The 22,242-nt window shown below is 42.5% G+C and overlaps 1 protein-coding gene across 8 annotated transcripts; it reads right to left on the bottom strand.

The window, feature by feature from the left end:
- Positions 1–1,183: 1,183 nt before the first annotated feature.
- COIL (coilin) lies at positions 1,184–17,734 on the bottom strand. 8 transcript variants are annotated; one of them, XM_064583549.1, is made up of 7 exons: positions 17,447–17,734; positions 10,426–11,536; positions 10,216–10,302; positions 9,742–9,789; positions 6,725–6,794; positions 3,544–3,702; positions 1,184–2,141 (listed from the first exon to the last, which is right to left on the bottom strand). In XM_064583549.1, the coding sequence occupies exons 1-7, from the start codon at positions 17,689–17,691 to the stop codon at positions 2,113–2,115; spliced, it is 1,749 nt and encodes a 582-aa protein (XP_064439619.1). In that variant the 5' UTR covers positions 17,692–17,734; the 3' UTR covers positions 1,184–2,112. The 8 variants fall into 8 exon arrangements, with proteins under 8 accessions (XP_064439619.1, XP_064439620.1, XP_064439621.1 ...); XM_064583550.1 differs by having other exon boundaries at positions 3,614–3,702; positions 17,447–17,733; XM_064583551.1 differs by lacking the exon at positions 9,742–9,789.
- Between the last annotated feature and the right edge of the window lie 4,508 nt (positions 17,735–22,242).

Below are 22,242 nucleotides of genomic sequence, written 5' to 3'. Positions count from 1 at the left end.
TTTTTAAGATCTACTCTCCTAGCAACTTTCAAATATGGAATACAGTATTATTAACTATAGTCACCATGTTGTACATTACATGCCTATAACTTATTTTATAACCGGAAGTTTGTACCTCTTACCCCCATTGCTCATTTTGCCCCCCCCCCCCACCACTGGCAACCACCAATCTGTTCTCTGTATTTGAGTTCCTTTTTGGGGAGGGGGGGTTGTTTAGACTGCATATATGAGATCATACAATATCTTTCTCTGACTTATTTCACTTAGCATAGTATCCTCAAGGTCCATCCATGTTGCCACAAATGGCAAGATTTCCTTTTTATGGTTGAATAACAAGTACATACATATATATATACCACATTTTCTTTATCTGCTCATCCACTGATGGACACTTGTTTCCATATCTTGCCTACTGTAAATAATGCTGCAATGAACATAGAAACATACTGTTTTCCAAAGTGGCTGCACAGCAGATTCCCTTTTCTCCACATCCTCACCAACACTCATTATTTCTTGTCTTTTTGATAATATCCATTCTAACAGGTGTGAGGTGATATCTCATTGTGGTTTTGATTTGCATTTCCCTGATGATGATGTTGAGCATTTATTCATATGCCTGTTGGTGCTTACTATACCTTAATTTGTTTTCCAGACCCTGGAAAGAAAGTGTGCTATGCAAGAACCCCAGTGCCAAGATCCCATCATTCACATTGACCTCACACTTTCTGGAGTAATACTTCTCATTACAAATCAATAAATCCGGGCGCCTGGGTGGCTCAGTCATTAAGCGTCCGCCTTCGGCTCAGGTCATGATCCCAGGGTCCTGGGATCAAGCCCCCATCAGCACTGGGCTCCCTGCTCAGCAGGGAGTCTGCTTCTCCTTCCCCCACTCTCCCTGCTTGTGTTCCCTCTCTCGCTGTCTGTCAAATAAATAAAATCTTTAAAGAAAAAAATCAATAAATCCCCATCTGATACACATCAATGTCATGCAGGTTAAAAGTTGACAGCATCACCGGCCCAACAGCTCCTACATCTGATGAATCTCATTGGACTAAACTGTGCAACACCAGACTCTTCAGTCAAAACAAAACTTCCTCCCCAGAACATTTCTCTCTCTCGCGTTATTGTGAAACAAGACAGCAATTTGCAATACTCAACTAAACATGATGACTCAGCATGGAAGTTTAGTTCAATATGGTTTTATTTAAAAATCTGCGAAGCTGAAGGAGGAACCTGATCTTTTGTTAAAAGGAAGCAATTTTCACAGTATAGATTTAGCCATTTTAGCTTTGTGTTGAATAATAACAGAAACTGAAGTTTCTGTTCAGTCCTCACTCAGCCAGGTGCTTGGGATCTTGCAGCAAGATAACACGTTCCCTGGTCTGAACTCATAGGAGATCCCCTCACCCAGGTGGAACACCAGTTTATCCCAGGCAAACACACGAGGTCTTATTTTCACTGCTCTACACAGGGCTCTGAAAATCCTCAATTTTAAAGTTGAGAAAAATGTGAAAGGATTCCTTAACTCATTGCCTGCAACAAACCCAGCTACTTTTTAATTCTTGACAGTTACAATTATAAAATACTTGCAATTTATAAGATGTTCCATATTTAATGGAACAACCCGAATGTTAAAAAATTAGGTCAAGTAACATGCTTTCATGTTTTAAAACGTTACTTAATAAAACTTACTAAGACAAGATATGCAGCATTTTCTTGTACTTGGTGTTATAAACTCCTACTGACGATGGCTACTTGATGGTCAAAAAATAAATAAAAAAGAGAAGAAACCATATATACTGATATGCAACAATGCCTGCAGGGAATGTCATGTTTTAAATTTTGTTACTGGAATTAAGCCTGGAAGAAGAAAAAAAAAAAAAGATCTACAAAAAGCAACACCCATGTTATTTTAAATGATGAGGTAGATTTTTTCCTATGCAGTAAAGTGAACAAAAAAATGCATACAACTTTCAAATCTTTTTTTTTTTTAAGTTCAGATTATAGTCACTTTCACCAACAAGACATTCATAAACTATGAGGTGGAGAGGTCATCCTCAAGCAGGCTCTGTACTTGGTATGGTACTTGGAGAATCAACAATCAATCTTGGATCAATCAGCTCTCTCCAAAAAACAGTGATCTGAGGAAAAACACAAAATATTTGGTTTAGAGGCTTCATTTGGACATCATACAGGTTTCAGTCGGTTAAAAACTTCAGTCAAGTAAATTTCCATTTGTGCAGAATGGTTGAAGACCTGGAATGATCTGAGTCCCAGTAAGCTGAATTCAATTAAGGTAAAAGAATTGTTTACCTAGAATGCAACTACACTTTACATTAAACACATTTCACCTTTCCTTCATTTCCAGCAAGGGTAGGGATGGGCTGGGCTGGGTTGTGGGGCAGCTGGTTACCCAGGGTCAATAGGATTTGCTCAACAGACCCTGTGGCTCAGCAGCCCACAGACTCTTCACAGGCAGATGTGGCCCTTAAGGGTTATCAGTGGACTCCTTATGCTCGGTTGCACACCTCTATCCTGTACGGCCTAAAGCTAGGAGGCAGTTCATGTTTTACCAAGAGCGAACAAATGCTAACACTCGGCCATGTGGACGAACCATGAGGGCCATCTAGCGTCAGAGAACGGTAGCTCTGCTTCAAGCCCCAGTTTAATAAAGCCTAGAGAGGAGTCCAAGGTTAATTTTCCAATGTAGTTTCCAAGAATACATTTCAACAAAAAAGTGAAGAGGCATACATTGCAAATAAAGAAGTTCAGGAGACTTGGCCAAATCTGTTGATCCTACCATAGACCCTAAAAATGTGTTTTTGGAATAAATCCCTAAGAGTGTCATCTATCCTAAAGACAAAGGAAAACAGTCTGGTTAGGGTTTCTACAAGTTTACATTTCTAAAATGTGAGTTTGCAATACTGAAAGTTACAGAATAATATCCATAACATTTCAAATATAAACACCTTAAGAGGAAGCATTTTCTTAAATATAAATTCTATTTAGTTTAATGCTAGCATAGCCTTGTCAGCAACTCTGGAAGTCTGGCTGCCTAAAAGCTTTAAACCAGGTATTTCCTAAAATGGCAATTTAAGGATTTAAACAGAAGTCAAAAGACAGAATCACGGTAACATCTGGGAGATAGTAGTGACTGCAAGGAGACATGATGGAGATTTCCAGGGGGGCTGTTAACGTTCTGCTTCTTGACCCAGGTGCGGGTGACATGGGTACGTTCATTTATGACAATCCTTCAAGCTATATACTATACATACTTTTCTCAATGTATATATCAATAAAGTTTTTAAAAACGCTACTCTTCTCTACTGAAGCCCTTACATAACTATGTTTTTATGCAACTCTACAGTCTTCAATCAGACTTCGTTGTTTGTGCACCTCGTCCTGTAGGCTCTTTGAGATCCAAGATGGCACCCTAACCTGGCACTGGGCACTGAAACTGCCACCCTGTAGGCAGACCAGAGATCCCAGGGCCAAGATCTTTTATGACTTTAATACAGGCAGTTCAGGAAGCCTCAATGTCACCTTCCAGACTGCCAGCAGCCAGTCGAGAGAACAGACGACCAAGCGACCCCAAGAAGAGAAGCGCGCCTACCCTCTTCTCCTGCGTCACAGCATACTCCACTACCTCAGTTCCATTTTCGTTGTGATAAACCAAATCAAATTTCCCAGGTTCTTTCATGGCTGAAACCAGACGGTAGGAAGGAGAGACAATAAGTCATTTCCCAGTAGTGAAAATGTTCCTCTACAGGGAATTTATATCATTAGAAAAACAACCACAAACAAATTGTCCATTGATGTGGAGGCTGGGTACACACATGAAAGCATGGAGTGCTCAGTGACAGGAGACCCTTAGAAAACGCTGTAACAGCAGACGAGAGCTTCTTGGCCATTTATCAGAGACAATCTCTCCTTCATCGAAAAAAGAAATGAGCTTGATACACTGTTATCAGTACTCTCAGAAAAGATTATGTGTAACCATTAGATAATCCAAAAGATAACTGATATGTTCCAGCCGGGAAAGGTAATCTGAAACTGCAAAATTTGTCTACCTTGCTCTGTCCTCAGAAATTAAACATACTTACTACTTGGTAATACAGCAGTCCTCGCTTTGTATGGTAGTGCAGGGTCATAAAAATGACCATGTAGGCTGAAATTATGTAGAACAATCTGAATAATCAACAGGGAAAATTATGATGGTTCCGTGACATTTTAAAAATTGTCGAAACATTAAAACCTCTACTGTACTGAGCGATGAAAAGTAGCAAAACTAATACTTATTTAGTACACTGTAATCTAAACCACCAGAAAGACAGAATTAGTGTTCTATTTCTTTGTTAAGAAACTTATCCAGGCACCTGGCTGGCTCAGTCGGTAGAGCATACGACTCTAGATCTTGGGATCGTGAGTTCGAGCCCCGCTTTGGGTGTAGAGAAGACACAAAAATAAAAAAATCGTTTGTTTGGTTTTTTTTTAAAGAATTTATTTTTTTATTTGACAGAGAGAAAGACAGTGAGAGAGGGAACACAAGCAGGGGGAGCGGGAGAGGGAGAAGCAGGCTTCCCGCTGAGCAGGAGCCCAATGCAGGGCTTGATCCCAGGGCCCTGGGACCATGACCTGAGCCGAAGGCAGACGCTTAACGACTGAGCCACCCAGGCGCCCCTAAAAATAAAAATCTTAAAAAAAAGAAAAGAATATGCTATTATCAAGGGTGGTCTGAACAGTGCTCGCCTTCCTGTCACATAACGACAACACCGAGTGAGAATCTTTTCTACACCTTGCAGAAGCAGCAGGCTCCTTTCTAAGTGTGCATCAGCTTTCAGTATTTTATCCTTCGAGCTCTTAACATCATCATGAAATAGCTCTTAGAGCTTCTTTGCTTCTTTTTTGCAACTGTGTGACGTTTTTGCTGATGTCACCTTGGGGACCTCTTCATCCCTTCTGTCACCACCATCCTTCCTCATTTATGTCAAGAAGTTCCCATGAACTGCAGTGCCAACATCCCCATGGTCAGCTGTTTCTTCTGACCCCACTTCACTTGAATTCCACTTGGATGTCACCTCTAGGATCATCACTTTTTGTTTCTTTGTTGTACTTTCAGCCTTGTTGACCAATTCCCTACCTCAACGTCCATTTTTGTAAAATGCCATGTGGGTTTATCCCTGAGAGTCAAGGAGGCAGCACAAGTACACGCATTGCATGTGGAGTAACAGACGCACAGGGACCAATCACCGGGAGACCTGGAAGTGACATGACTGGCCACTGACCATGATGTGCACCTGTTATTGACATAGTCGTCTGTGGACCGAAAAGCTAGCAGTTATTCACAGCTAACAGCATCCCTAATGTCATTGGGAACTGGTGTTATTTAACCAAACCATGGTAACTAAAGGTCCTACAGATACATGTATCAGAACCATGCAAAGCGAGGACTACCTGTATTTCTATTAGTGAACAGATAAAGCCACTTCTAGATACTCCAAAGAAGAAAAGTTCCAGTTGGATGCTCTCACTGCCAATCACCTGACAAGCAGTGATCAGGCTGTATCCATGGAATCTGACCATGGACAAACTTCTCTGTCCACCGTTCCTAGGCAGGGAGATTTCTTCAAATAAAACCTAATCAGAAGAAAGCTGGAAAACCAATTTAAGTTATATCTAATCATTTACTTAACATTTTAATTGCCTTAGGGCCTGCTAAGAAAAAGGGATCTCGGGCGCCTGGGTGGCTCAGTTGGTTAAGCGACTGCCTTCGGCTCAGGTCATGATCCTGGAGTCCCTGGATCGAGTCCCGCATCGGGCTCCCTGCTCGGCAGGGAGTCTGCTTCTCCCTCTGACCCTCCCCCCTCTCATGTGCTCTCCCTCATTCTCTCTCAAATAAATAAATAAAATCTTTAAAAAAAAGAAAAAGGGATCTCCCCTGCTCTCTGGCCAGGGACCCCTACAACACAACCCAAGTGAAGCCATATACAGTAAAAGCTCTCTTATTCCCGGATTTTAGAACCAATAATAGGTGAGATGAATCAGGGATAAAGCAGGGAAGCATTTGAAATAATATGTGAGAGTAGGCATGCACATATACTTCAGACATTTTATTTTGACTTCACACACAAAAGTATGTTTTTTTAAAGAAACCAATTCTTTTAAAATAGAGCTGAGTAGGTCTTAGGAGCCTGCTGATTAGAGTTATCTTTCTTTTATAAACCATATACTGTCTGCAATTTCTACAATTACAAGTTCTAAGTTTTTTTTTAAAGGGATGCAAGAATGCAAACACTAGCAAGGCAGTCTAAGTTCAGAATCTTCCTAGATTTTTACCAGATTCTTCCCAATCTCTTTTGGCAGATCCATAATTCAATAAATTTCTTAGTTACACTCTTGGGTCAGCATTCAATCTGGGTTTCATAGAAATAATTCTTTTTGCAATCAGTGCTCATCAGTTTATGTCATTTTTATGAAATTACATAATTACAGGAATAAGAACAACTTGCCTAACAGCTTTGGAAACAACTCCAACAACCCTCAGTGGACATACACCTCCCCTAGAGGGAGTGCGGGTCCCCAGAGCTGCTCTGTGCCCACAGGGGTAGGGGTGAGTTGGTCACAGAGGCCAAGGCAGAGAGCAGCTCCTGGGTATAAAAGCTATTTAGAAACCAACGTAGATATGAAGAGCCTAAATTTTCAAATTCTTTTCTAGAAGACTCACCAGGTAAGGATGAAAGAATTTCTATATCTACTTGCTGGGTCTCTGGATTGTGGCTTAGTATTTTTCCTTCCTTTCAAAAATAAAAGTCCAAGTCAAAAACCAACATGTGAAACATTGAGAATATACTAAAACCACCGAATTATACACTTTAAAACAATTAAAATGGTGAATTTTACATTATATAAATTTTATCTCAATACTAAATCTTTTTTGGGGGCGCCTGGGTGGCTCAGTCGTTAAGCGTCTGCCTTTGGCTCAGGTCATGATACCAGGGTCCTGGGATCGAGCCCCGCATCGGGCTCTCTGCTCGGCGGGAAGCCTGCTTCACCCTCTTCCATTCCCCCCTGCTTGTGTTCCCTCTCTCGCTGTCTCTCTCTCTGTCAAAATAAATAAATAAAATCTTTAAAAAAAAAAATACTAAAACTTTTTTTAGGGGCACCTGGGTGGATCAGTTGGTTAAGTGTCTGCCTTCGGCTCAGATCATAATCCCAGGGTCCTGCATCGGGCTCCCTGCTCAGCAGGGAGTCTGCTTCTCCTTCTCTCTCTCTGCCCTCCTCACCCCCCACTTATGCTCTCTCTCTCTCAAATAAATAAAGTCTTAAAAAAATTTTTTTAGGGGTGCCTAGGTGGCTTAGTCATTGAGCGTCTGCCTTTGGCTCGGGTCATGATCCCAGGACCCCAGGATTGAGCCCCACATAGGGCTCCTTGCTCAGCAGGAAGCCTGCTTCTCCCTCTCCCGCTCCCCCTGCTTGTGTTCCCTCTCTCGCTGCCTCTCTCTGTCAAATAAATAAAATCTTTATAAAAAAATTTTTTTTAAATAAATCAACCTGTAGGAGAAATAAAACTCCCACACCTCAAGCCAGTATTTTCCCTGGTCTAAATCATCCCAGAGGCAAGTACCACACAACTAGGGACAGCCCCTATAGCCCAAAGCCTGCTAATTCTTCAAACTAGCCAGTCCTAAACTACCTCCCCCATCCTGCCTTGCCAATCCCACGGAAACCCCAATAAAGGCCCTGGCACAGGCTTTCTCCTCACTCCTGCTTCTGCCTCTGAATGACGTCCCCCAGGGACGCTTTCCCCCAGGGGCCCGCATGATATGCATTCCCTGCTCCCTCGGGAAATATAAGTAAGAAATTCTTTCTTCATTGCACTGACTTCTGCGGTGTCGCTCAGTCTCCTCCATCGATTAAAATCCCGCAGGTAGGTGCGTACACGTGAGACAGGGTCGGAGCAGAGGAGACTACGTTCTTTGAAGACAGATTTGACTTCTGAAGACAAGCTTCAGGAATAAAGCCAGTGATCAAGCTAGATAGCAGCACTTGAGGTCAAAGCAAAAACTGGGACTGATTTTCACTCTGCAAATGGTTTTGAAAATAATTTCCAGAAAGTTCTAAAAATACCGGGAAAGTAAGCAAATAGCATTCCAGGCTAATAACTGTGATGACCAACACTGATTTAATATGCATTTTTTTAAAAAATAAGTATCACCTAGACTTATAATTTGTAGAGGCTGTAGGACATATGAATTCTGTATTTATCTATCTCCCCATATATCACAGAATTAAAGTCTTTATCTACTATAAGGTGACAAAACATCCCAGTTTGCCCAAGACAGGTCCATTTATATTTCCTTCCAGGATAGTTATTTATTTTTTTTTTTTTAAAGATTTTATTTATTTATTTGAAGAGAGAGACACAGCGAAAGAGGGAACACAAGGAGGGGGAGTGGCAGAGGGAGAAGCAGGCTTCCCGCCGAGCAGGGAGCCCGATGCGGGGCTCGATCCCAGGACCCCGGGATAACGACCTGAGCCGAAGGCAGACGCTTAACGACTGAGCCACCCAGGCGCCCCCAGGATAGTTACTAATATAATATTAATCCTTTTCATTCACAAGTATCCTGCTTTAGATGATAACTTATATGTCACCTATAATAAAGGGCTAAGATGAAAAATGTGATAAAATACCAATTACCTACAACTGACCTACCAAACCCCTTTCATGAACTGATTCTTCTTCTAGTCTGCTTTTGAGGAAAGGTTCTTACCAGGATTTTAAAAGTCTTCCAAGGTTTTAAAAAAAAAAAAAAAGTCTTCCAAGGTATCAACTCAGATTAAATCAAATCTCCTTGTACTTTCTCTGTATTACTGTGTTAACATTATCAATCATTTTTTAAATGGACTTATATTCCACATATTACATCGAAATAAGAAATTATGCATTTGAACAAAATTTTGAATGGGTGAAAAAGGGAAAGAAACATGTGATTCTGTAATCCCACTGGAGTTAAGCTTTTACTGAACTATGATAAAGCTCATACCAACGTGAAGTCCCACACAGATGTTTAGTGAATAAATTCCAAGGATGATATTTGTGAATTACCTGTGGTTAATGGATAATGCAAAAGGGGCCATGTTAGACCGTAAGAATCTGCAGTAATTCACAATTATATAAAATAGATTCCTATGATGAAAATAATCAAATTTTCTGGCTGAGAGCTATTTATTATTTCCTTTCAAAGTTTAGGATCCTGGGGGAGTGGCATTCAAATAAGCTTGCAAATGTCTAAGCTGGTTTAGAAGAAAATGACTTAAAAAAATTAAACCTCGTCATTGTCCTACATTCATCCCCAAGTGTAAGGAAAACAACACTGGGGGGCTCCACAGTGATATTATTAAAAAGTTTACATTTTGGGACGCCTGGGTGGCTCAGTCGGTTAAGCGTCTGCCTTCAGCTCAGGTCATGATCCCAGGGTCCTGGGATCGAGTCCCGCATCGGGCTCCCTGCTCCGCGGGGAGCCTGCTTCTCCCTCTGCCTCTGCCTCTCTCTCTATCTCTCATGAATAAATAAATAAAATCTTTAAAAAAAAAAAAAAGTTTACATTTTGATAATGTTCCCATTTTCTACTTTACAATATTATTTACTCCAAAAAAGCAAAATTATCCATATTAGCAGTACTAAATACGACTTTAGCTTCTTCAAAATACTAACAGTTAGTTTTAAATAAAAAGCCTTACCTTATAGTCAGAGACATCAGGAGAATAATCAGACGTTAGTTCCAAAAGCTACAAAAGAAGAAAGAGCCCACAAATACACAAACTCTGCGGTTCCTCTCCTCTGCCCCTGAGAAAATGTGCCGGGTTGGGGCGCCCACCCCACCACTCTGGGGGCCCTACCATGAACCTATGGCAAAACAGGGGTTCCAGTGGGAAAGGTTTCTTTGGTTTGGGGGATGTTGGGGGGTGGCTGGTGATATGTAGAGCCTTTTTTATTGAGTACTTGCTATGTTCCAGACATTGGGCTAAGCCATTTTTATTCATTCACGAAATAATAAGTAGGCACCTACTATGTGCCAGGCATGAGAACAGGACAGATATGATCTGGAAGGGTCTACATACATATACATACATAATCCTGAGCTGCTAATGAGTAAGTTTATTTGGAGGGAGGATAATCTTTTTTGTTGTAATTGTCGTGGTTTTAAAATATACCTTAAATGCAATCTTTTCTCCAACTTGAGGAGCAGCTGCTAACAGTGGTAACAAACCGTAGTCCTTCTTGTGTGTCTCTACTGGATTCTGAAAAACAGCATTAGTCATGGGACTCTGTTAATGGTGAAAAAAAGCGAACCCGTGACCCCCACTCCAGACACACCCTGTGGGAGAAGGGGAAGAGGTACGCTCAGGAGATATCATACTTGCCTGGATAATAGTAGATGAGTTCGTGACCATTTCATTTAATTGCTGGTGCTTCTGATATTCGGCGTTTCTATTTAACACCAAGGAAACGGCCTGCCCTCGGCCTCGGCCTCTCCCCCGCATCCCCCGCCCCCTAGCTCCCCTCCAAGAAAGAAGGTCCTCTCCTCTCCCCCAACCTCTTCCCAAACTGGCGGGGAGAGTCACGTTGGGAGGAGGGGCAGGAGGGGCGGGTCTGGCACCGTTGGCTTCAGAATGCTTCCACGGGGCAGCGCCGGGAGTCTGGGAGCAGGGCCCTGGGCCCGGACAGCCTCGTCCTGCAAAGAGGCCTACCGGCTTCAGGAACCCGGCAGCGCGCTCCGGGGTGCTCTTGGACACCGTGCACTGGTCGTCTGACTCTGAGCTAGAGTCTGAACTAGAAGACGATGTTCTGGTTGTCTTGCCCTTGACAGCAGTAGAGTTAAAGCCAGTTTTGGCGGCCACTTTGTTTGCAGCTGTGTTTTTGGTAGAGGGTCCCTCCTTTGATGACTCAGTTGATATCTTCTCTGAGGAATTTCTGACCTCCAAGATGACATGGCTGAGACCATCGCTGGTTGATTCATGGTAAGACTCGGACTCTGAGGAGGAAATGGGACTCTCTTTTGTACTAATGCCCGGGCCACCTTTCCTTTTGGCTTTGACCAGGCTGTTTCTAGCAGGTGAGCCTTTCGGAGGACCACAGTTCGGGGCGGCCCAGTCCTTCACTGTCTGTGCTTTGGAAGACCTGGAGTTCTTTGTCTGCTTTTTATATTCACATTTCTCCTTTCTCTTTGGTGATTTTCTCTTGGTTTCTTCGTCATCACCATCCACTACACTACACATGGCTTTGTTTTTCCTCTTGCTTTTTTTCCTCACACTCAGATCTATGACAGCTTTAGGTTCTAGATCCAAGGTCTTATCATTATTGTTCTCTTGCTTCTTCCAACGCTTCTTTGAATTTTTGTAATCTAGTTCAGTTTCTTCACCCTCCTCCAACTTAAATGCCCTCTTCTTTGCTTTTTTAGGTAATAAATGACTATCATCACCATTCTTGATGGTCACGGTGTTCTCAGCAGCTGCTCTCTCTTCTAATTTAACTCTATCAAAACAACAAGAGAAAAAGCCACAGTGAGTAATTCATAAGCACGTCTCCAGGACACAGTTATATACTGGGATGGTTGTATATTATCATTGCCACTAGGCAATGAAAAAATGTCAAATCACTTAAGGACAAAAGACTCTTTTTGACAAAATGGCCTATATGGTATCACTTACGGTCAACTTTCAAATGACTAGTTTTATTTATTGTGTATCTACTGCATCCCAAATATTTTCTAGACCTTTTCTCTAATCTAAATGCCACCATGAAGTAGATATCCTTCATTTTAAAATAGATCACAAAATTACAGTTCAGACATGTAACCCGCCCAAGATCCACAGCTGATAAGCAGTAGAAATGGGATTCAAACCACCGTTTGTCTAACTTCAAAGTTCACGATCTTTCCACTCTATTAGACTGCCTATCCCAAATGGTGATAATGCAGAGTATCCATTTTTGTTTTTAAATGTGGGCTGCTTTTTCTTAAAATCCGATTTTACTTTTATTCTGTTGAAATTTAGGAAAAAATCCTCTAACAAGTTATGTTCTCTGGGATAGTGACAAGCCATTGTAAAATTCAATTCTGTGATTATTTATTTTATGTATCAACTTGACTGGGCCGTGGGTGCCCAGAGATTTGGTTAAACACTGTTCTGGGTTTGTCTATGAAGGTGTTTCTAGATGAGATTAACATTTGAATTGGTACACTAAGTCAAAAGATTGCCCAACCCAATGTGAGTGGGCCTCACCCAATCCACGGAAGGCCTGAATGGAATTCCCTCTCTCTGCCCAACTGTCTGAGCTGGGACCTCAGCCTTCTCCTGCCTTCAGACTCAAACTAGGACTGGAACTTACACCATCAACACCCTGGATCTCAAGCCTTCGGACTTGGACTGCAACCATATCATTGGTTCTCCTGGGTCTCCAGCTTGCTAACGGTGGATCTTGGGACCTCTCAGCCTCCATAATCTCATGAGCCAATTCCTTATAGTAAGTTCATATCTATATATATACATCTATTATCGCCATTGTTTCTGTTTCTCTGGAGAACCCTAACACACTCCATCCAAAATTGTTATCATAGTAAAGAAATTCTGTTGTTCCATGAACTGGCAACAGCTAATTCTGTTTTTTGTGCAGTCCAATGAGGGACTGTCCCCAGTGTCAAGTACATAGCGGGTGTTTAAAATTGCCTGCTAAAAACAGACATTATACTTTTAATACATTTATATCCAGCTATATATTTCATCAAGTTTTTTTAGTGACCACAGAAAGATTAGATAATCATATTTGAAAAAAAAAGTATAATTGGGGAATAAGAAGATACAGGCATTTAAAAACAATTTTTTATGGGATAGTAATCCTGTGATTTATCACAATGTGGTAGCTGAAAAAAAATCCACAATTATTCTTCAGAATACACAAATACACAGACGCATACAAATCAAAGTAAAATCAAAGCTACTGATATCGGGATAAAGACAGAAATAAAAGTCTGCAAGATCAAGGATTTAATTTATAAAAACACATTACTCTCCATTCCCAGGATGGACCTCAGCATCTAGCAGCAAGCAAGTAATTCTCAAATGGGCAAAAAATAGGTTGGCATCCTGTGAATCTAAGAACTACTGGGGAACTTGCTGTCTATTGGATTGTCCCTTGACATTCTTGAGAAATTGGTTTTACTTCTAGCAATGTTATGATTCAAGCTTCAATCCTGAGGCAACCAGTTAGGACCAAATTTCCCATCAAACTTTGAAAATGGTTGCAAGACTCTCCGTTCAGTCCTGCGGTTTACTAAATCACCGGAACACAGCACCTGCTGCCATTCAGAGGAGGCTCCAACACCTTCACGCTTTCAAAACCCCGCCGTTGGCATCACCTCACCTATTCTGAAGACGTCGGATCTGTGCATATTGGCTTAAAGGTCCTGTGATTGTTACAGCCTCACTCACTCTCTGCTGTTCCTGGGGAGAATCATTCCCGTTTGGAACACAGTAAGATTGAGAGACAAACTGCCATCCAGAGGATAAGAAATGGCTCATTAGGGTCTGCTGAGTTACCATTCCTTTCAGGGTGTACACTTTCCCTGGGAATGTCCTTCATTTCTCTTCCTGCATCACAGATAACAAATGTAGCCGTCCTTGTACGAACAGAAGTGAATTAACTATGTAAGCGGTGCCTGGGTGGCTCAGTCGTTAAGCGTCTGCCTTCGGCTCAGGTCATGATCCCAGGGTCCTGGGATCGAGCCCCATGTCGGGCTCCCTGCTCCGCGGGGAGCTTGCTTCTCCCTCCCCTACTCCCCCTCCTTGTGTTCCTGCTCTCTCTATCTCTCTCTCTTTGTCAAGTAAATAAAATCTTAAAAAAAAAAAAGAAAAAGAGAATTACCTATGTAATTAGCAATAAAAGAGATTTAATTCCAAGAAGTTTTTAAACAGACTCTTCAATGTTCAGGCAAACTCTTTGCAGGGCAAGCTGGGTGGTATTATCAAAATGCGAAGCACTCCCTCTATTTATTTTTTTAAGATTTATTTATGAGAGACAGAGAGAGAGAGAGAGAGAGAGCATGCGCCCAAGCAGGTGGGGGAGGGGCAGAGGGAGAGAATCTTTAAGCAGACTCCCCACTGAGCGCGGAGCCCAATTCAGGGCTCAATCTCACAACCCATGAAATCACGACCTAAGCAGAGACCAAGAGTCTGACACTCAACCGACTGAGCCACCGAGGCACCCCAAAATGCAAGGCGCTCCCTTTAAATGTGCAATTTCATTTCTAGGATTCTATCGTACAGAAATACAGCCACACCCAACTGCACAGCCTGATACCCCAAACCCACTGCCTGCCAAGGCCAAAGTGACTGGATTCAAATCCTTCTTCTCCCACTTTAAGTAGAATTTTTAAATAGTACCTCAACCTTTCTCATTTGTAAAACTGGGGACAGTGATAATAATTACAACACTCAGATGAGCTACCATCTATGTTTACAGCAGTGCCAGACTCAGAGCAAGTACTCTCCAAATGCTAACTCTAATTTTTATTAATACAACAATTGTTAGTCCAGTGAGGACAGGAGTTGGCGGGTTTTTAATAAATTTGTCCCACCAAATGGAGGTGAAATCCAACAAGGAGAATGAAAAGGTAGAGGTGCACCCTCTCTGGGTCCCCTCAGTTCCCTGCAGCCTCCCTCCTGCCTGGCTGCTGCATTATCACCTTCAGAGAGGTTAAGGTACTTGACCAAGGGAACACAGCTAATGAGTCATGATTCAAACCTAGGGTTCTGACTCCAGACCTTGAACTCTTAATCACTCTGCTCTCTTACCTTTCACACAATACTGAACAAAAGTAACTCATATATTGTTGGCATAAATACAGACCTGTACAACTTTTCTGGAGGCCAATTTGACAGTACTTACCAAATTTTAAAATCTGACCAAAAAGTACCTATTCTAGGAATGTATCCTGCTGAACCACTGCCCAAGTACACAAGGCCGTACAAGGATGCTCGCTACAGCGGTATGTACCAGTGAAACACAAAACAACCGTCATGGGGAGGGGCTGGCTGGCTGGCTCAGTTGATGGAGTGTGTGACTTTTGATCTCAGGGTTGTGTTTGGGCCCCATGCTGGATGCAGAGATTACTTAAAAACAAAATCTTAAAACAAAACAAAATGCCATGGTCTAAATGTTTGGGTCCCTGTAAAATTCGTTTGTTGAAACCCTAACTGCCAAGGTGATGGAATTAGGAGGTGGGGACTTTGGAAGGTGCTTAGGTCATGACGGTGGAACCCTCACGAACCAGATTCGTGCTCCTATAAAAGAGACCCTATCCTCCCTAGTCCCTTCCACAGTGAGGGTACAGTGAGAAGGTGCCATCTATGAACCAGAAAGCAAGCCTCACCAGACACTGAATCTGCTGGCACCTTGATCTTGGACTCCCCGCCTCTAGAACTGTGAGAAATAAATTCCTGTTGTTTATAAGCTACCCAGTTTATGGTATTTTTATCATAGCAGCCCAAATGAACGAAGATAACAACCTAAAAGGTCCATTTGTAAGAGGATGGTTAAAGAAATTGACATGGTCATATAAAAGAATACTACATGGCATTTAAAAAGAAAGATGCAGGGCGCCTGGGTGGCTCAGATGGTTAAGCGTCTGCCTTTGGCTCAGGTCATGATCCCAGGGGTCCTGCGTTGGGCTCCCTGCTCAGCGGGGAGCCTGCTTCTTCCTCTCCCCTTGCCCCTCCCCCTGCTTATTCCCTCCATCTCTCGCTTGCAAAAATAAAAAAATAAAAAAAAAGAATGATGGGGGCGCCTGGGTGGCTCAGATGGTTAAGCGTCTGCCTTCGGCTCAGGTCATGATCCCAGGGTCCTGGGATCGAGACCCGCATCGGGCTCCCTGCTCCACAGGAAGCCTGCTTCTCCCTCTCCCACTCCCCCTGCTTGTGTTCCCTCGCTCACTGTGTCTCTCTCTGTCAAATAAATAAATAAAATCTTAAAAAAAAAATACAAAATTTTTCCAAATTCAGTTTTTTCCTAAGGTCTGCCCCATTTACCACTGAAGCCAGCTGCAGAGGTATTTCTTACCACATCACAATTATGCATTTGAAGTGTTTAGGAGAAATTCTGCCTGCCACTGTGCTGTATTTATTTCCTATAACAGCTGTCATGGGTTGCTTTTGACATTAACTTCATTATAAAGAGTATAATTCCCAGCTAATTCATTAATTGAGGTATAACTGCAGTTAGTGAGCAGCAAGTTATTAATTCATTAGGCAGGGGATAGTTCAGAAAGTAAACTTAATAGGAGGGGAGCCAGTCCTTGCAATTGAATTGTAATATTTAAGTAGTCCCTGAATTGCAGAAATAATGGAGAGCCATTACAGTGAAAGAAAAAGGAAAAAGAACTCTTTTTGAAATTTGGACCATTTCAAATTGTCTTTAGAAACAGCTAAACACATTCTTAACAAGTCACAGCATTCCTGAATTTAAGACACACACATACACAAAGATGTAGTTATTAATCCAAACTGAATTCCCTGATGTTCTCAAGAAATCTCATGAAATCTGACATGTTCTAAGGAACAGAATATTCAACAAAGAGCAAGCAGAGGAAGTAGCCTGGTTCGTAACTCTAGAATTTTTTCATTGTAGCTGAGCTTTAAAAGAAGCCCTGAATAAATTAGTCAAAAAACCCAAACTGATACGATCATGTCTTACCCTTTTATTGAGACAAATCAACCACACACGGGCAATTCATACCACAACGGCTCCCTGATACTCATCTCAGTACCATTTTTTTAATTTCCAAAAGCATATTTAAAACTATTTTATTTCTCAATTCACAACCCAAAAGGTCCCAAATACCTATTTAAAAGAACCACAAAACACCCACGTTATGACAAGAATGACACCGTAAGTCTGAGAAGATCTCGCAGAAGCACTAAGGTAGGACGAACCACACGCTTTGAAGAAAACGCGACTGTTCCTGTTTGCCTGGCTCCCCTGCACCTGACCTTGAGAGCCGCCAGGGGAAGGCCGGGTCTCGGGCACCTCTGCATCAAGCGCTAAGCGAGTGCCCGCTAAATCGGGGCGGAAAGAAACACAGGCCCGGCCCACGCACAGGATCAGGGTCTTTCCAAGTCTGGTCCACCAATCACCTGGCTCAGAAGCACTCCGGGGAAGGATGCTCCTCACCCTGCGGCTTCCCGAGCCCCAAGCCTGCCTAGACCAATCAGCATCTCCTGGGTTCACAAACGCGCCGCTTGACAGCCCCACCCCACGCCCACCCCCACTCCCCACCCCCCACCCCCCACCCACGCGCGGCCTCCGAGGGCCGCGGCGCCCCGAGCGTGCGCAGGCGCGTCCGCAGCCCGCCGCCCTCCCCGCCACCCCCGACCCCGCCGCGGCGCGCACCTGAGGCAGTCGTTGTCTCGTACCAAGCGCGCGCTCTCGGCTGGGGGCAAGAGCCCCCCCTCCAAGTAGAGGCCCAGGAGGGCCCCGGAACTGAAGCCGAAGCGCTGGCGGATGAGACTAATGAGATCCGTGACCACTCGGCATCTGTTCAAGTCGACAAGAAGCCAGAAGGCCGTGCAGTGCGGGGTAGCCGGCGGCGGGTAGTCAAATTGAAGCCGTAGCCTAACCGTCTCGGAGGCCGCCATCTTGCCCGATGCTCAACGGAAGCCGAGAGACACCAGAGGGCTACCGAGAGGCGTGCTCGGCGGCCCGCCCCCTGGGGCCTTTTAACGTATGCCCCCTATTGGCTCCAAGTAGCTACTACAGGCTCCGTGACCGGCAAGAACGCCGAGCGGGGTTGATTCGATTCCATTCTGTTCATCACGGGGCTGGGGAAGAGTGTAAGTGAATTCCTTTCCCGCTGAGCGCTGCGCAGGGTCCGAATTTAGGCAGATCTCTGGATAAACATGCACTTCTCAGTAGTTGTCTTCTAAGATAGTTGCTTTTGCACGGGAAAGAATTTCAAAAAACATTAACTCCCAATACATTTTTTTTTTAAAGATTTTACTTATTTATTTGACAGAGAGAGACACAGCGAGCGAGGGAACACAAGCAGGGGGAGTGGGAGAGGGAGAAGCAGGCTTCCCGCCGAGCAGGGAGCCCTATGTGGGGCTTGATCCCAGGACCCTGGGATCATGACCTGAGCCGAAGGTAGATGCTTAATGACTGAGCCACCCAGGCACCCCCCCAATACATTTAATTGACAGAATTTTTCATTGTAAAGAGTTGGAAAAGATACAATTCCCAGTGTGTTGTAAATATCCACGTTTTAAAATAAAACCGTTAGGGACGCCTGGGTGGCTCAGTCGTTAAGCGTCTGCCTTCGGCCCAGGTCATGATCCCGGGGTCCTGGGATCGAGCCCCGCATCGGGCTCCTTGCTCAGCGGGAAGCCTGCTTCTCCCTCTCTCACTCCCCCCTGCTTGTGTTCCCTCTCTCGCTGTGTCTCTCTCTGTCAAATAAATAAAATAAAAATAAAACCATTAATCAGAGCTTTACATGTGCCTCCTGGAATTTAGAGACCTGAGCAATATAATACCTACCACCATCCATATTTTAAAATATAAAAATAAGCCCTCTTATTAGCCACTAGCTAAGTAAATGATAAATTGTACATCATTTAAATTTCCTTTCTCTCACAAAGTATATTAATCCCTTTAGTTTTCAAGACAAAGATATGAATTATAAACTATTAGTATTCCCATGTTGAAGAATTTTTTAAAAGTTCAGAGAGATGGGCGCCCGGGTGGCTCAGTCGTTAAGCGTCTGCCTTCGGCTCGGGTCATGATCCCAGGGTCCTGGGATCGAGCCCCGCATCGGGCTCCCTGCTCCGCAGGAAGCCTGCTTCTCCCTCTCCCACTCCCCCCTGCTTGTGTTCCCTCTCTCGCTGTGTCTCTCTCTGTCAAATAAATAAATAAAATCTTAAAAAAAAAGTTCAGGGAGATGAAGCTACTAACACAAGGCCACTGAACTAGTAAGTGCTAATACTTTGTAGTCAGTGGAAACATTGAAAAAAAATGTTTTTGTAAATTTTATTTTCCTGTCACCTTATGCTGTAGGTCTTCTGATTGAATTATCACTACTATTAAGATCAAAATAGGACACATTTTGGTAATTATTAAACAGGGAAAATAAAATGGACATGGAAACATATCTATTAATGAAATAAATGGAGGTGTGTGCTTTTTTTTAAAATTAGTCCAAGTCTCTCTGGATGAATATTCCTAAATGAGACAGGGCTCCACATGGATTCTGGATCTATTTTTTGTTTTTATAGATGTAAAGTCCTAAGAAAACTTGTTCATTATGTAAGTAGATAAGACTAGAATGACTTGGGGCGCCTGGGTGGCTCAGTCATTGATACAACAACCCATAAATAAAATCTTAAAAAAAAAAAAAAGCCTAGAAGGACTTATATTGTTGGCAATGTCCGCCAATTCCTGCCAAGTTACATGCTAAAGTTACCTAGAGATCTTCCTTTAAAAATTATTTTCAGTACTCCATCAGCCAACAATTCAGTTATGTTCAATAATGTTAAAAACAAAAAATTGTTAAAATGTAACAAAGGAAAGTTAAAAGCAAACGCCTGACTTCCCAAAGGAGTGTTTACCAAGTCACTAGAGTCATTTACATTCTCAATATCTGGGAAGGCTCCACTAAGACTTAAATGATTATTATATTAACTCTTACACTTAGAGATGCCTGGTTTCTGGAGCTAACATTAGATGAAACTGGGGTAAAAATGAAAATTCCCTAAAAATGGGGGTCATAATCAAAGACTTGCATATTCATGGATAGGGAGATGGACATTTGTGAACTCTTATAGATTTATCAGCAATTTAATCTGATAGTTGAAATCAATTATGTTTATAAGCACGCATTGAATTGAAAGAGCATACCAGGGGCGCCTGGGTGGCTCAGATGGTTAAGCGTCTGCCTTCGGCTCAGGTCATGATCTCAGGGTCCTGGCATTGAGCCCCGCGTCAGGCTCCCTGCTCAGCGGGAAGCCTGCTTCTCCCTCTCCCTCTACTGCTCCCCCTGCTTGTACTCTCTCACACTCTCTGTTGAATAAATAAATAAAATCTTAAAAAAGAAAGAAAGAGCATACCAATATCTAAGAGAAAGGAGTTAATCCCAATAGAATGAAGCTGTTCTCAAGTTCAGGGCATTACTAGATTTTATGTATCAGTGATTGCTGTCATGTGCATTATTTACCGTAGAATGTACTACATTTTCCCCTAAAGTTAATGTAAATTTAATAATACTGGGTAGAAACGAATAACCAAGTATAGTAGGTGCCAGTGAGGCTATATGGATGGAACAGGAGAGAGAGAAACACGTTTCTTTTGGGAGAACAGAAAGTGCAATCACATTCTCAGACAATCAGTTTTAGGAAGAAGTTCAAGTGAAAGGAGATGTATAACTTGATTTTCTTAAAACTGTGCATGCCCTTTTCTCCTTAGAAAGTGTTTGGGTACTCTTCAGGACTGACTTACCCCAGTGTGAAGACTGCTACCCCAAAAGTAGAAAGTTACCTAAGCAGCAGGTGGCTTTTAAGTACTTGCCTGCCTATTCTTGTTTCCTTCCTGGAGATTCCTGAAATGCCACATTCCCTTTACTATGGGGACCTAGAGTGATGACAAAGGATTGATTCTAAATTGTAAATCTGGATGGGAGTCTGCTTCTCTCTCTGACCCTCCCCCTTCTCATGCTCTCTTTCTCTCTCTCTCTCATATTCTCTCTCTCTCTCGGAAAGAAAAAAAAAAAAAAGACTGGGTGGTAGGTACCCAATTCTGTGTGTTTATCTGTATTTTGCAATGTTCATGACTGCAAAAATTTATAGACAGGACCTATTCTTTTGTCAAATAACCCTTTAAAAACTTTTAAAGGGCCGTTTGACAACATTTGTCTAAACCGTAAATTCATGTACCCTTTTTTTTTCATGTACCCTTTGACCTAGCAATTGCATATTTAGGCATTCATTTATCCTAGAGATAAATACTATGAGCAAAGACTCCTGTACCATGTTTCCTAAAACGTTGAAAAAGCCAGTAACAAGAAACAAAGTAAATACCCATCAACAGATATTTAATTGAATAAAATTAGTGTACATCCAACAGTTGTATAGAATTCCACTGTATCAAAATTTATGCAATTAAATCCCTATTGAGGTAGTTCCAAATATACTGCCATGGAAATGTGCCTAGGGTATAATGAAAGAAAAGAGAAGGAGCAGAGCAGTGTATGTTTTATGCTTCTATTTGCTTTCCTTTTTAAAATTAAGGGTTTTTTTGTTTTTGTTTTCTTTTAGGGGCACCTGGGTGCTCAGTCAGTTAAACGTCTGATTCTTTTTTTTTTTTTTAAAGACTTTATTTATTTATTTGAGAGAGAGAAAGTGAGCACGAGAGGGGGGAGCGGGAGAGGGGGGAGCGGGAGAGGGGGAAGCAGACTCCCTGCTGAGCAGGGAGCCCGATGCGGGACTCGATCCCGGGACTCCAGGATCATGACCTGAGCTGAAGGCAGTCGCCCAACCAACTGAGCCACCCAGGCGCCCAACATCTGATTCTTGATCTCAGGGTCATGAGTTCAAGCCCCACATTGAGGAGGAGCCTACTTTAAATAAGCGAATGAATGAATATTAGATTAAGCATGTTTAAATTAAGGTTTCTTTTTTTTAAAAAAGCTTTTATTTATTTATTTGACAGAGACAGCAAGAAAGCACAAGCAAGGGGAGCAGCAGAGGGAGAGGGAGAAGCAGATTCCCCGCTGAGCAGGGAGCCCTATGCAGGGCTCGGTCCCAGGACCCTGGGATCATGACCTGAGCCACCCAGGCACCCCTAAATTAGTTTTTTCAATATGAGTTAATTATAGATGCACATGCAGTTTTAGAAAATAATCCAGAGAGATCCCATGTACCCTTCACCCAATTTCCCCCAGTGATAACCAGGATATTGACATTGATACAGTCAAAACACAGAACAGTTCCATTATCACAATGATCTTCCCTACTGTTGTTACAGCCACCATGATGCTTTCCATTTCTGTGATTTTGTCATTTCAAGAATGTTATATGAGTGAAATCATAAAGTATGTAACCTTTTGGTATTGGCTTTTTTTTCTCCTCAGCATAACTCTCTGGAAATTCATTCAGGTTGTTGTGTGTATCCATAGTTTGTTCCTTATTATTGCTGAACAGTAT

Source organism: Mirounga angustirostris, unplaced genomic scaffold (genome assembly GCF_029215605.1).
Source record: "Mirounga angustirostris isolate CCGP_5_RB_7025 unplaced genomic scaffold, mMirAng1.0.hap1 SCAF_17, whole genome shotgun sequence".
In the NCBI taxonomy this organism is placed as follows: Eukaryota; Metazoa; Chordata; class Mammalia; order Carnivora; family Phocidae; genus Mirounga; species Mirounga angustirostris.
Note: the sequence above shows the minus strand (reverse complement) of the source record. Positions and strands in the feature narration are given on the sequence as shown.

Excerpts from the sequence above, each read along its gene's own strand:
- COIL (XM_064583549.1), bottom strand. The coding sequence starts at position 17,691 with ATGGCGGCCTCCGAGACGGTTAGGCTACGGCTTCAATTTGACTACCCG. Across the intron at positions 10,303-10,425 it reads ACTCATCTACTATTATCCAG|AATCCAGTAGAGACACACAA; the intron begins GCAAGTATGATA and ends GCTGTTTTTCAG. Across the intron at positions 3,703-6,724 it reads AATTCTTTCATCCTTACCTG|CCATGAAAGAACCTGGGAAA; the intron begins GTGAGTCTTCTA and ends GTCTGGTTTCAG.